Genomic DNA, 14,303 nt, shown 5'->3' on the forward strand with positions numbered 1-14,303 from the left:
TAGAATCCACACCGCTTCATATTTCACTATAATAACCCACAGAGCCGCAGGGGGAGTGTGTATGAAGGGGTGAGGGGGTGGGGGGGAGGAGAAGGAGGAGAAGGAGGAGGAGGCGAGGGTGGAGGGGTGTTGGACGTATGAGCTTCGGGGGAGGAATACAAGAGGGGGGGGAGGTTTGGGGTGCAAAGAGTAGGAGGTGGTTGGGGGGGAAATTGAGAGGTCAGCACGGTGGAGTCGTCCTGGAAACCCAAGGGAGGAGGAGGGGAAACTACAGTAAGTGTCCAGTCGCCCTGTCTCCTTCTCCTCCTGACTCACAGCACTGTGTGTGAGCGGGTAGTGTACTTGCAGGGTTAGGTAATTGGCTCTGAGGCTTGATGTTAACACCTTAACAGGCCCTCAGACAGTGGGTAAGGAGCTGATCATATCACAACCCTCTGTTTCTCTCACTCCTTCTCACTATCCGCTCCTTCGTCTCCCCTCTCCCCCCTCCCCTCTCTCCCTCCCTCCCCTCTGCAGTCTCCAGTGCTCAGGTGTGATCTCATAAGCGCTGCCTTGCGATCGATGCCGCCAGTGGCAGGGGGTTCAATAGCCCTGAATTACGGCTTCATTTCTCCCCCCCCATCACCCCACCCTCACACAGACGAGAGCTGCCTCCCCCCCATCACCGCCACACACACACACACACACGCACACCTATATATACACAACACCCCCACCGACTACTCACAATCCAGATCAATACCATACAATCTAATTTTTATCCATTTTTCCATAAACCACGAGATTGCGTTTATTTGCAGAATCCGACAAGCTAAATAAAGCATCGCTTGAACATGTCAGGGAGACTAATGCATGGCTGGAAATTCATACACAGAAAACAGATGAGGAGAGCTTTTTGCTCCTAAAGGAAGGGAGAGGTTGAGGCTGTGGAAGAAGGAGAGGGAGGAGAGGACGGAGGGAAGGAGGGAAGGAGGAGGAAGGGGGGACGCTAAGGGATTCTACAAATCAATGGAGGTGTGGATGCTACTACAACCTAAGCTCTAATTATCTGTTGCAAAAAGTGCATGTCGACAGTTAACAATACCTGACAGCACGGCAACTCACTGGGAGAATGCAGATTCTGGGAATCTGGAGGGAAAAGTGTGCGCTTGAATTAAGATATAAGAAAAACGTAAGAAATCATTTCCCCGGTGAATGCCGCTCATTTCAGCGGGGTGTAAAATAATCTTCGTTCGAAATTCATTTACATCATCATCATGGACCAGATGCTCCTATAATAAGAACGGAGCGCGCTAAAGAGGGAAGACAAGCCACATGGTGCAGAAAATTAATCTCAATCTCAAATAGAGGTGTGAATTTCCCCACTGTTAAGACTGTGTGCAGTAAACGTGAATGTGTGCAGCTATCTCAGCTGGCCCCCCGTCTCCAGCTGGAGACCAGCCGTTTTAATCAACAGCAGGCCTCCACCCAAGCTCAATAAAAGACAGCATTCACAAATAGGAGCAAGACGAGTAATTGACCAGCACCGTGGCTGCACCCCACTTTTATTGCCAGATGACTTCATGCTGCATTTGTGTGTGTAATGTGTGAATGTGCTTGTGCCCGAGTGTAGGCGTATGCACATGTGCATATGAACGTAGAATATATCTGTGAGTATATGTTAACAACAGACTTTGTCACTGATTCTGCGAATTGCAGCAACATCATGACATCCACACAATCAGCGTCAGATATTGTACTTCTTTGTAAGTACTCAGACACCATCTGAGCAAATCTTTTTCAGTTCTTTTTTCAGTGTGCTACCAGCAGATTTCATCACTGTGTGGAACGGCTTAATTCAAGGCTAAAACAAATCTAAACTTTGTAGAGGATGCTCATGATTACAACACTTACTGTGGCATCATCTGTGTTTCACTCCAGTGTCTGTAGTGAATAGAATGACAGACAACTGACAGTCCTTCCACCACTCCTAAAACTAATTTGGAGCACAGAGGCAGGCGGAGAAGAGACGAAGAGAGATTTCAGCAGCATCCCGGCGGGTTTAAATTCTGCTCTTGACTTTTGTCTTTTACCTCACTTTTCCTGCTCCTCCTCACGGCACCTGAGTGATGTTTCCTACACACATAATCTGCACTCAGTGCTGAAAAACCACCCCTAATGTTTGTGCGTGCGCGTGTGCGGATGCGTGTCGGTGCGCACGGTGCCGACCTTAATGTGAGCCGGCAGAGCCTTTTAATATCAGCAGAAGCTGTAGTGGAAGCACTAAGCAGACAAGGCTGCATACTGAGGAGGGAGGGATTGCCTTTTGAACGACAAGGGTGATTCATCAACTCCCCCAATCTATGGCCAGTATCCCTGTGTCACTGACACACACACAAACATGTACACACAAGCACACACCCGAACCCTGGTGGCAGAGAGTATTATCACTCTATATTGCATGGAGAAAAGAAAAGGGAGAGCATCTCTGATGAATGTTACAAAGGACAGCAATCCAGTAAAAGGTGATACACAACCAAACATGGAGACGCATTTGTACAGGGGAGACGGGGGAGAGGGGTGGGGGTGGGCAATGACCTGATAATGAGAGAGAAAGAGAGAGAGAGAGGGAGGGAGGGAGATTAGGGAGAGCGCTCAGCCCCAGAGGTGGGTAAGGCAGAGGGCAGAGAGAGGAACAGAAGGGGGATAAGGGGATGAAAAGACAGAGGAAGAGCAGAGAATAAAAAAAAGAAAAAACATTCTTTTATTCTTATCAGTGGAGAGCTTAATTGCCTTTGATGAGTCTAATTGGAGCTTTCTGAAGTCTAATGGCAGAGGAGTCCTTAGAGACGGCAGAGGACACATTACTGTAATAGCTTCTCTCCGAATCTCCTCTGCACCAAAAGTCCGCTATACTTGTCTCCTCTGTCCTGAACCATGGCGGACATTTTTTCCATTGAGCGCCGGCTGGTTGTAGAGTATCAATGATCAGGCAGAGGAGGGTGGAGGAGGGTAAACCTATAGATGGGTTATGTGTGTGTATGTGTGTGTGTGTGTGTGTATGTTTGCAAAGTAGCGGTAGCAGCAGTATTGGTTATGTGTTGACTTAATTAGGTCTGTGAGCTGCTCGCTTTCCTCTCCTCAGCTGAAGTTGATTAGCAATGCCAGCTGTCCCCAATGTAATTCAGCGTGCGCATGTGTGTGTGTGTGTGTGATCGTGCGTGCACATGCAATATATGAGTATATGCATGTCTGTGAGTGTGGAGCTGTGTTGATGTGTGTGTGTGCACGCTAGCTGCCAGCTGCCACGCAGTGCTGCCAATCCTCCATGATTAGTACCCACTGGCAACTGGGCTCAAACTGGTGCCAAACAGACCCAGGAGGGCAACATGGCCCATGGTAATCCTCCATCCCTCTCTCCCATCCTTCGCCGCTCTTTCCTTTCTCATCCACCTCTCTCCACTCTCATCAATTGCCTTTTTTTTTAATGCTCCAAATTCTCCGCTCATCCCCTTCTTTGCTCTCTGCCTCTCATTCAAGATCCCAAACGTGAGAAGGTTCTTCCTCGCTCGGGGAACGTGAAACGCCAAAAAGGGGCAGATAGAGGAGCTGAGGGAGAGGTACAAATACCCACTGAGGGTGCACAGCAGTGGCTGAAGTGAAGTGTGTGAAGAGTGGAACTGGGATCTGTGCCTTCGACACAGTTGACTGTGTCACTGTGAGGGTGCCAGCGCTTGGCAAGCAGGCAGCACAGTGTGTGTTCAACTCCCACTGGATGACCTCTTGCTACCCCTCACCTGTTGAGATTCTTCTATGTGCCTCCATGGAAGCCAAGAGGCGGAGAGAGCGAGGAGAGCGAGAGAGAGAGGGGATGAATTCATCCAAAGAAGCAAGTTTTGAATAAGTGAATGTGACAAGGGGAAAGAGTGGAGGGCTGGGAAGAGATAGAGCGTTTATGCATACGGTTCCCACATGTCTGGCACATTAAAAGGCTGCACACACACACACACACACACACACACACACACACACACACACACACACACACACACACACACACATGTGTACATCTACACACACTTAAATACACACACAGCTCTATGTGTTTGGCAGAGTGCGGGCTGTTGGACAGCTCTGGCATGGCAAAGGCTGCCCACCCATCTGCCCTCTGTCTTAGTAATGCAGTTACTTGTCAATGTGCATGTGTGTGTGTGTGTGTGTGTGTGCGTGTGTGTGCTTGGAGTACATTCACACACACACGTACAAACAAACACAGGCGGCCTATCGTCGCCTTTCCCATAAGTATACAAACACTATAACTATGACGCATCGACATGGATTCTGTCCAGTAATTAGGACATGCACAAGATGCAGAAAATGCACGGCGGCGATGTGACGCACACGCTCTCTTTCAATTGCGATTTTGTCAAATGTAGGCAATTCACAGCCGGGGCTTACGGCCTAAGTCTATCAGTGGTTGAGATTACAGACAGATTTATGTGATTCACAACCTCCCCGGGGACCTGCGGCCTCGCATTGGTTAATCACCGCTTCACTTTCACTCTCTCTGCCGCTCTTTTCACTGCACGGCTGTAACTCTGCACCGATTCGCTCCGATGTAACACTCAAGCTATTCATGCCCCTTGCACTCACCGTCAAAAAAAACCCACATTCTCCTCATGGACCTCTTCCTTTGTGAATCACGCCTTTGACAGGGTTAAATCTCAATAATCCCACTAATCAAAAGGTTAAACCTCCTCCCGACCTTCACCTGCTTCATAAAAGAGGGTAAACACTTTCCCCCGCCAGAACGCAAGGCTTTTGCGCTGAATTATTGAGTCGTGTTACTCAATTTTAAATTGTTTAGCATGCACATTTTTCTCCGGAAGCGGTGTCGAGAAAATGATGAATGAATGTTTATAGACTGCAGCAGGTTACTTTTAGCAGATATTGCAAATAAACAGTCCTAATACAACATATGAAGTTTTTTTTATGTGATTATAGTTTTTATTGACATTATTCAAAAGGCAAGTTGTCGTCGTAGAAAATGAGAGAATCCAGGAGAAAATTGCATGAGAAAAGCCAGCAGATAGATAGATTGGGGCGACATTAGCTCTGTTAATTACTGTCATTAGTACGTGTTAGTGCGTCGTACCTGTGTAGATGAAGCGCCCAGGTGTGCCTTTGCAGAACTGTTTGGATTTGTAGGACAGCGTGACCTCCACCACCCCGGGGATGTGTCTGGGTGGAGTTTGCACACGAATGGCGTGGGGGGTGATCAGCTGCGGGGGAGGGGGCAGAGAGGGCATGAAGATTAATGCAATGAAACTTCAAATCTAAACATGTGCTCAGGGGACTATTCTCGGCTCGCCTCAGACCTCTCCTTTTGCAGCTTTTGACTTTCTTTCTGTGTATAATCAGCCTGAAAATGATGTGTTAGCGCTAAAGCCCTCAGGTGGCCTCGTAGCCCGAGGCAATGTCACTGTGAGGCTTAGGATGGTTATCAGTGCTGACATGGACTCTGTAAGAGAGGTTCAAAAGCAGTTATCTGTTTATGAATAAAACACACCTTCCTCTGCATACATCTATTACGCAGTAAAAGCAAACGTATAATATGCCCGTCTCTGCTGCCCCTGTCTCTGTCAGCCGCGGCTGTCTAGCTGCCGTTAGCCACATTAAAGCAACATTGTGTCTTAAACAGGCTCACTTAGTGTGGTTGATGGGCCTGCTTGCAACGTATGTCTGTGTGTATGTCTGTGTGTGTGTATGCTGAAGGGCCTTTGAAGGGAAACGGTAACAAGACAAAACACAGATGAGACCTCGCTGAGTGCTCGTTTTCGGCACGCTACAGTCAACTAGCACTCAAAGCTAGCGGCGCTCAAAAGCTATCAATGCCTCTGCCAGCAGCTATCGTGTATGTGCATGTGTGAGCGAGTGTGTTGTTCTAACTGTCCCTTTCATTGCTCACTTAGCTACGCTTTCATTCCACCATTGTCTGGCCCCACTCACCTCTCAGCTCGATAATATAGGAGCTTTTTATAGAATTATTCCTTTACTAAAGACAAAGCTGTTTAGCTGCGCCGCTCACTGACCTTCAATTTCACACATACACTACATTTACATTTTAGTCATGTGGCAGACGCTGCGTACAAAGAGAGTCATACTGTACGGTGAGCACATATTGCAAGAAGGCAGATACTAACATAATTGAAGACAGGGTGTGGAGCTGAAAAGAGATGTGACAAAAATAAAATCGGCTACAGAGAGAAATGAGAAAGCAGGCTGTTATACTTTTGATATGGGTTTGCAGTAGGACTGCAATTAATGATCATTGTCATTATTAATTATCTATTTAGCATTTTTTATTGTCACCTGAACTGAAACGGACCCAATTTAAATTGAGGCGAAACACATTAAAGAGGAAAATCTTCCGAAGCTCAAACCAGCAGATGTTATCTGAATGGCATTTTACTTGAAATATTCTGTTGATCAACTATGACTAATCGATTTAGCACTAGTTTACAGCAGACCCTTTTCACCAATGTTTTTTCCATTTGAAACACTGCATAGTTTCACCTCTTTAGACCTCGTAAAAGCCTCCTAATGAAACTATCTGAGAAGCAAACCATTTTAAAACTGCTAACTACTCCTGCGACAAGGGGTCCAAACAGACATTGCCTCGTTTTAAATGGGAATCAAGCCGAAAAGATTGGGAGCCATCGGTTTATAGTAGAAAGGCCTCCACACACACACACACACAACCACACCGATGACCAGGTGGTGACTTACCTCACTCCAGACCAGCATGGTTCCAAAGATGACCTGCAGGCCGTCAAAGAAGTTGTCCCCGATGATGATGACAGTAGCGCCCCCTGTGGTCCAGCCTTCGCTGGGGCTGATGGCTTTGATGCTGGGGGTTGCTGCAAGAGTCACAGACAGAATAGATTAGATGCTAACCAACCTAATGACAGCCCATAAAGGTCTTTGCTGTTGGAATAATGTATAGTCCCCTCTTCCTCTTCCCATCTCTTTCTCTCTCACACACACATCACCTCTCTCCTCTCTCCCAGGGGTCGGGGGCGAGCGAGGAATACTAATCAGAGTGATTATACGCACCCCGTTATTAAACATCACCTCTGCCCTGTGTGTGAGGGCAGCGGCGGTGCGCTTGTTTTATGACACGTGGCAAAGCGTGCAGGCGTGTAAATGTCAGGTGTGCTGAGTGTCTGATCAAAGGCCACGCGACCGGGGAGCAGAGCAGAGCCAACAGTAGCTCTGTCCTCTGAATACGCCGCCTTCATTAACCAAACACTTAGCTCATGCTCAGCTGTCTGTTTCTTGTATCTGTGGTCGCTACTGTATCCGCAGCGTCCGGCCACTGAGCAGCAGCCCACAGCGGGTCATTTCAGCTCCGGCTCGGATGCTTGTAATGCGTTTTTTTAAGCTTTCAATGTTTTCTCTTAAAACATATTCTTCGTCTTATCGGACAAAGTACAGGAAATAACAACAATAAACCCCATTTTAAATAACTGGTATTCAATGTGCTTTTTGACCTTCTCAGTTGGCATTATTGACTAGGAGATTACTGGATGTGATTGAAGAAAAGAACAGCATTCGGAAAGTACATGTTTATACAAGCTAAATCTCCTCTCCTTAACAGATATGCAGCTTGTCAGACATGCTGTAATTCTGTAAAGCGGCATAATCCACTTTAGACTAGGCTGACTTTTTTTTTCCCCCTGCAGCCTAGCCTTTGCTCTTTGCCTGACTCCCTGTTCTGTTGATCCTCCCCAACAAGCTGGAATGATATTTAGCCCCCCGATACGCCTGCAGAGATCAACGTTCACCAAGCAGCAATCTGTGGCCGTAATCATGGCCTAAGATGCCTCCTTTTCACAGCCGCTGATATTATGTGCGCTCCATGTGCATGTGTGTTTGTGTGTGTGTGGATTAACCAGATGGTGGAACGCGAATCCATGTGATAGGATTATACTTTGGGGTGTTCCTCGGTGCCATCTGTTCAACTGCGTGCACTGTTCATCTATTACCGCCTGAAATGGGCCCCAAAAGTTGTGTATCCACACAAACTCAACACACACACACACGCACGCACACACTAGAAACAAAAGGAAACCGCTGCCTTGCCTCTTTTCATCTCCTCTTCATGCTATCATGCACTTTTAGCCCTTCCTCTCATTGCGCCTACATCTCCCCCCTCTGTCTGTCTTGCTCTCTTACTCCTGTTGTTCCTCCTTCTAACCGCCATCATCAGGAGAGTAGAAAATCAGAGAAGAGGAAATTCCCAAACGGATCTCTCTGACACTGGGATCATCTGTTAGCGTACTGTGTGGGCCCTCCGTTCTGTGTAAGATCCAAGTCTCGCTGACGTCTCCAACATGTCTCGTCTTTGTGAACTTTTCAAATCGTCTATGAGACCAGTCGCAGGGACGAGTGGTCCGTCTTACCTCTAGAGAATGGTCAGTAGAAATACTTAACCATAACATTCAATCGTAATGCAATCTACTGTGGGCCATCATGTAAATCCCTTCTTAGTTTTTTGTCATTATCATCCCTGAGGTTGACTTTCCTCAAAGACAAAAAAAAAAATATGTTTCTCTTATTCAATGTCTGGGAAATCGAAATGAGAAAATAACTGGATTAGGGACTTGGGAATCAGTGCGGGCTCCTAAATCATGTGCACATGTCATTATGAAGTATTAAAGGTTTGGGTTTGGCTGTGCATGCGGGGGGGGGGGGGGGGGGGGGGTATATGTGTGTGCGTGGGCTCTTTTTTGTGTGTGTATGGAGTAAACCTGAGGGATGGGGAGTGATGGAGGGTTGGAGGATAAAAGCAGGTCTCCGAGGAAATAAAGCCAGTGTTGGCTTTAAGCAGAACAGACCTCATAAGACACATAGTGCTTATGCGAGGCAGAGTAGAAGGCCCAGAGGCAGAGACCTGGGGGGAGCAAGCCACAAGGGAGAGACAAGAGACTCACTAGCTACCACTCTCTCCTCTCTAAGCTCGAGTTGGAAACCCTACAAGGGAGGAAAGTGAGAATCCGGGAGGAAGCAGGAGAGAGATAAGAAAGACAGCGAGAGAGCAGGTTTGAGAGGGATAGAGCGCAGACAGAAGAGGGGTTGAGTGCAGAGCCAGACAGGGAGGGGAAAAGGGTGTGAACAGAAAGAAAGAGAGGAAGACAAAGACATTTCGGTGAGAGAGCATGGGTTTTGGTTCCTGCTTTTAATACCGTGTTCCAGGTAGGACGGCGCTCCTTCCGACGGGTCCAGTCGTCGAGCTCGGCGCCCGTGTTTGGAGTTGTTGTGCACAAACATGTTGTCGGAGACAGCCAGGACGTGACCCTCCACGCTCACCGTAGTCGACACAACCACCTGAGACAGGGGAGGACAGATGGAAAGAACAATAAGCCTCACTTTGATATAAACAACTGCAAATTCTATATGGTGTGTTTGTGTTGTTGATCTATATTTTTTAAATATTTGACTATATGACTTTTATTTTTGATGGGACATGAGAACACCGCCAACGTTACGTTTCATATTTTCCTAAAGAAATACAGTTTTAAGAGAGTAAATATTTTCTGATGCAGCATTAGTACTCGGGAAGTAAAGTGTTACTTGTTCCATTTCATACATTTGATTGCATTTATGGCTTTTCGGCTTTAATAACTTTTTGTTCTGGACTAACTCTAGATTACTTTTGGTCTATTTTTGTTATATATGTGACGCTGAGTTATTTAAACCTGCAATAACAGATTTTTGGACACAAAGAAACCAAGTTGTGAACACAAAACTTTTACATTATCGCCTTGTAAAGTTGATATGGTGAACTTGCCAGTACACAGTTGCCTATTATACATCCAGGAGACAGAGAGCAACATTAAAACATGCACTTCGAGTTGTTTTTCTGACCACTAAGTGGGTGTCCAATATTAACCCTCCTTTTAGCTCTGCTTTTGGTCTCCACTGTCTCCTGAGGGGAATATCTGTCTCGTTGGCTGCCAGTTGCTCCACTATGTTTGCCTGCTAGCTGCTAACTTTGGCTGTTTGGTGCTAGCACACCGAGCATTAATGTGAGACAGACCCTGTAAATGCTTTGTTTCTCTGTGAAACAAATTCTGGGAGGTTATGCTGTCGCCATGTCTGGTGCTTTGTATATAACTTATGAATGCTAGTCCCAGGAAATGTGGTGTTTGTCCTCTACAACACACACTGTACGCACGCAGGCGGTTGCGTCTCACCTGAAAACGCCTCATGTCTCGAGGGTTCCCTGCATTCTTCAGGCAGTTCTGGTTGCACTTCAGGAAGAACTTGAGGAAGAACCTGCATATGCAGAAAGAAAAAAAAAGAGAGAGACAAATGAGTTAGAGAAAGAGCAGCTGTCTGTCACTGAAAGTACAGTATGAGCTCCTTCAATAAATCACAAGATACAAATAAAACTAATAAAACAGCAGTGGCAGACAAGGCTCGCACACTGTCCCACTGTCATCCATCAGTTGTTTATGACAATGGGAGTTTTCAATGTAAAAACAGCTCCGGGATATTGAGTAAGATGCTACCTTGTATATCCATCTCTGAGCTGCTGTCACAGCTTGCCATAAACTCACCGGGGCAGACGCAGCCCCCCCCCCCCCCCCCCCCCCCCCACCCCCCCCCCCCCTGCTACAGAGCCGTGTGACGGAGGTTTTGCTGTAGCTACTATGCAGCACAGTGTTGCCATTCCTGCCTCTCTCAATCTCAGTGTGAGAGACCACATCAACAGCACCTGCCATGCATTATTAATAGGCTGAGATGGCAAGTATGGCTACCCACATCAATACTTAATGAGGGAGGGAGGGAGGAGGGAGGGTCGGAGGAGTAAAGGGGGGAATGGGAGCACCGGAGGCCTGAAAAGCAGAAAAAAGGGGGCGGCTGACAATATATTCCCTAGCCCCACCCCAAGGCTTTAAGCCTGACAACTTCTTCTTTAACTGAAACTGTACTGCATGTCTCTCTACCACCATCCCTTCTGCATTGTCTGTCTCTCTGAGAAGAAAAACCACAACAACAAAAAAAAAACAATATCAAATGAACCGCGAAAATAAACAGCGGCATGTACAAATAAACAGGAACCCTCAAAAGGGGGAAAATAAAACTACAACATTTCCCGGTACCCTCCCCTCCTCCTCCTCACTTTGAGGTAGCTCAAAGAAGTGCTGACAGCTGAAACTGCTTACAATACAGATCTCCACCAGCCAGAGAGAGAATCACTCCTTTGCTCAGCTTTTCTTTCATATGTCTTATTTTCTACCCTCTGTTCATTTGTTATGGCTAGGATTCTGCACTGGGCAGCGCGTTTGGAGCCAACTGCCTTAGATATAATCACGCACGAGCAAACACATCACACACACACACATAGAGACATGTCAAGAGAAACACAGTAAGCAGCAGCGTGACTTGGACAATTGCTTCATCTAGAAGGAGAAGAAAACAAAGAAAAAAACAAAGAGAGCAACGAAGATAAATGGAGGAACCAGAGTTCTGTCTCATTTCAAGGGCCAGCGTACTGCTGTGCACATTACAAGCATCTGATGTAACTTGTGAATTTATCCCTGACAACTTTTAAATGCATGACAGCTGGTTAGTGGTAGACGCTCTTCTTCAAGTGAGGAAGAAAAAGCCTCTCATGATCTGAATAACAGAACTGTCTCTCCGTTTCTCTGCCGCTCTCTATATTTTATTTTTTTCTTCTTCTTTGTTTGTGTTCTGATTTACGATCTCGCTGGCGCAAGAGGCTAAATCTGAATGAGAAGGGGGAGAGGAAAAAAGGGAAAGAGAGGGAGGGAGGGAGGGAAGTAGAAAAGCGAGAGGAGAAAAATGATGGAAAGATAGACGGACGGACGAGGTAGAGTATGTGAAATCCGAAAGGAGAGACAGACCATCCTCCTGTATATTTTAGAAGCTGTAGGCCAATATCTCAATAATTCATGAAGCGCTAGAGATGGAGGTTGTTTTTTTTTTTTTCTTCACTGTGGCTGTTGGACCCCACAGGCTGAGGGTCTCCCAACTTTCTTATCTCCTCGAGGTCAGAGAGCAGCCTTGCAGACAGCTGTGGACCACATCCACTTGTCCAACATACTCCACCTTCCTCCTGTTTAATTCATCGACTCCGCTCCTTTTCCCCAACTGTCCTCCTCCTCTTGAGGCATTCATGATGGACAGATGATGGATAAGTGGGTAGAGAAAAGTTGGGGTCACCAGAGTCAGAGGTGACCAAATCAGGGGGTTAAATATTAGAGTTTGGATTGGAGAGAGTAGGAGGAGGTGGAGGTGGAGGAGGAAAAGGAAGAGAGAGACTTGGCTGAGATATTGAGTGCGAAAAAAGAGACAGTAAGAGAAAGTCAGCATGCCTCATTCGCTCAGCCGTATATATCAGCGTGTCCCCTCGATCTCCAGCACGCGTGGATCATCTGATTCATTATTTACATGACTTAAGGTGTCTGGAGTCAGCCGCACGGAAACATTACAAAACTGCAGCATGTTGATTCCTCGGTGCTCTATCTCATCTCCCTGGGAGCCGGGGGACTGGAATCACCGCTGCTCACATTTACATGGATCAACAGAGTGTGGGCGTGTACAGGGGGGGGGGGGGGGGGGGGTGTGTGTGGAGCAGTCCGTGTTGATATGCAACAGCAAAGAGATTACCATAAGGATTTATGGATAATCTGATTGACAGCTGACCAGTAAATATGGACAGATAGCTGACAATAGCCTATAATTCTCATTTGCTCTGTTCAGCTCTCTGTTATCATGTTGATCTCGCTTTTTAATCAATGAGAAGGTGCATTTAGAGATTCACAATTGTTGCTATAGTGTTAACTTTGATGACCTTTTTTTCAGCCTGACCCCCCCCCGCGTCCAAATCCGATGAGCTCAAGTGTCCCTTCAACAACAACATCTGGTCGTGTTCATTTCAACTGATTTTAAAGCAGATGTTAAGTAACAAAGCAAAAGTGGATGTATACAATGGTTATTTTACACAACGCGTTCAGGTCAGTTTGGTCAAGCTCGCATTATCCATCGCTTTAAACTAAAGATTTTAACTGTTTATTAATCATTTCTTTTGGAAAATTATTTTCAACTGTTCTCACTCATTAAAAGCATGTATTACTTTTAATGAACTATTTCTACTTCTCTTCTCACTTGATGACTACTTTTCATTAGATCTTAATGGCAACACAACTGACTCAGACTGGTGCGAGGTGAGTACTGGGCAGTCAGCCTTTTGTAGCTGGTAGATTGCTGATGCTGACGGATGTTTATTTTCCTCTTAACGCAAATATGTGTATATATAGATTTATTCAATACAAACATGATTAGTTTTTTTAATTAGCTACTCCACAATCTTTTCATTTACCCTCCTGACAACTCCTCCACACAATGGCACACAGATTCAGTTCAATCCCGCCTTTACAGCAGAGAATAGTGAATGAAATCAGAAATAATCTTTGATGCTGAAGTAACAATTCCTCAATTGCTAGTATGAAACAATACCCGTCTGATCACTGCTGTAGCAACCATTGAGGTCGTCATGGTCAAATTGGTATATTCTCTGGAAATCGGAGTATTTTAACAACCTACTTAATTCCATAAAAATTACACATATAGTTGTTTTAAGGCTGATGTTTGTATTCTTTAGTCTTAATATCTTTAAATTAGATTTTTTTTTTGTGTAAAGTGTAACTCATCTCGAAACATACAGTCTCACTTGGTCTATAGAAAATATTGTCTCCTGCACACATTGTCGCCCCCTTCTTGTTTGTATTTGAGACTCTCCCCAGTTTCATGCTGTTTTACTGTGCCGACTCCACAGCTACAAATATTACCACTGCAAATTGCTGCGCCGGCCGGATTAAATGAAATCAAACCATTTTGCTCTCACGTAATTATCCCCAAATCCAGGAATGGCTGTGGAAGTGAATTTGTGTAAATAACTGCTTGGCCTCTTAAAGCCTCATGGCATAAATTTGTAACAGCGGAAAAAAACGAATGAATAAACACATGCAGCCGGTCGCCGCAGTAATTTAATGATCGCACACTTTCATCATATCGTAAGGGGCATTATTTGTCACTTTGGAGCAATTAAACACAAAATCACCCTCTGCCCATAAAAAAAACAAAACAAGGAAAGCAATTATAACACAACTTTTAAGTAATCCCTGTAGCATCTAAATATTATTACTGTGGTGATAAAGATTGTCTAAGCGATTAGCTAACAGCAAGGAAGCCTCCGAGGGACAATGCTGTTATGTTTTTCTAATAATTTT

The 14,303-nt window shown here is 45.7% G+C and overlaps 1 protein-coding gene across 4 annotated transcripts in view; it reads right to left on the reverse strand.

Annotated features, from left to right (window-relative positions):
* The window catches only part of LOC306702271 (transcription factor COE1-like), a gene marked incomplete at its 5' end in the record, with an annotated part of 51,544 nt that overhangs the window by 12,154 nt on the left and 25,087 nt on the right, over positions 1-14,303 (reverse strand). For all 4 annotated transcript variants that reach the window (XM_079167846.1, XM_079167847.1, XM_079167845.1 and 1 more), the window contains 4 exons: positions 5,135-5,261; positions 6,769-6,899; positions 9,228-9,369; positions 10,239-10,320. In XM_079167846.1, coding sequence (XP_079023972.1) covers positions 5,135-5,261; positions 6,769-6,899; positions 9,228-9,369; positions 10,239-10,320 — 482 coding nt within the window. The remainder of the gene's footprint in view (positions 1-5,134; positions 5,262-6,768; positions 6,900-9,227; positions 9,370-10,238; positions 10,321-14,303) is intronic.

Source organism: Pholis gunnellus (assembly GCF_910591455.1).
Source record: "Pholis gunnellus genome assembly, chromosome: 10".
Taxonomy (NCBI): domain Eukaryota; kingdom Metazoa; phylum Chordata; class Actinopteri; order Perciformes; family Pholidae; genus Pholis; species Pholis gunnellus.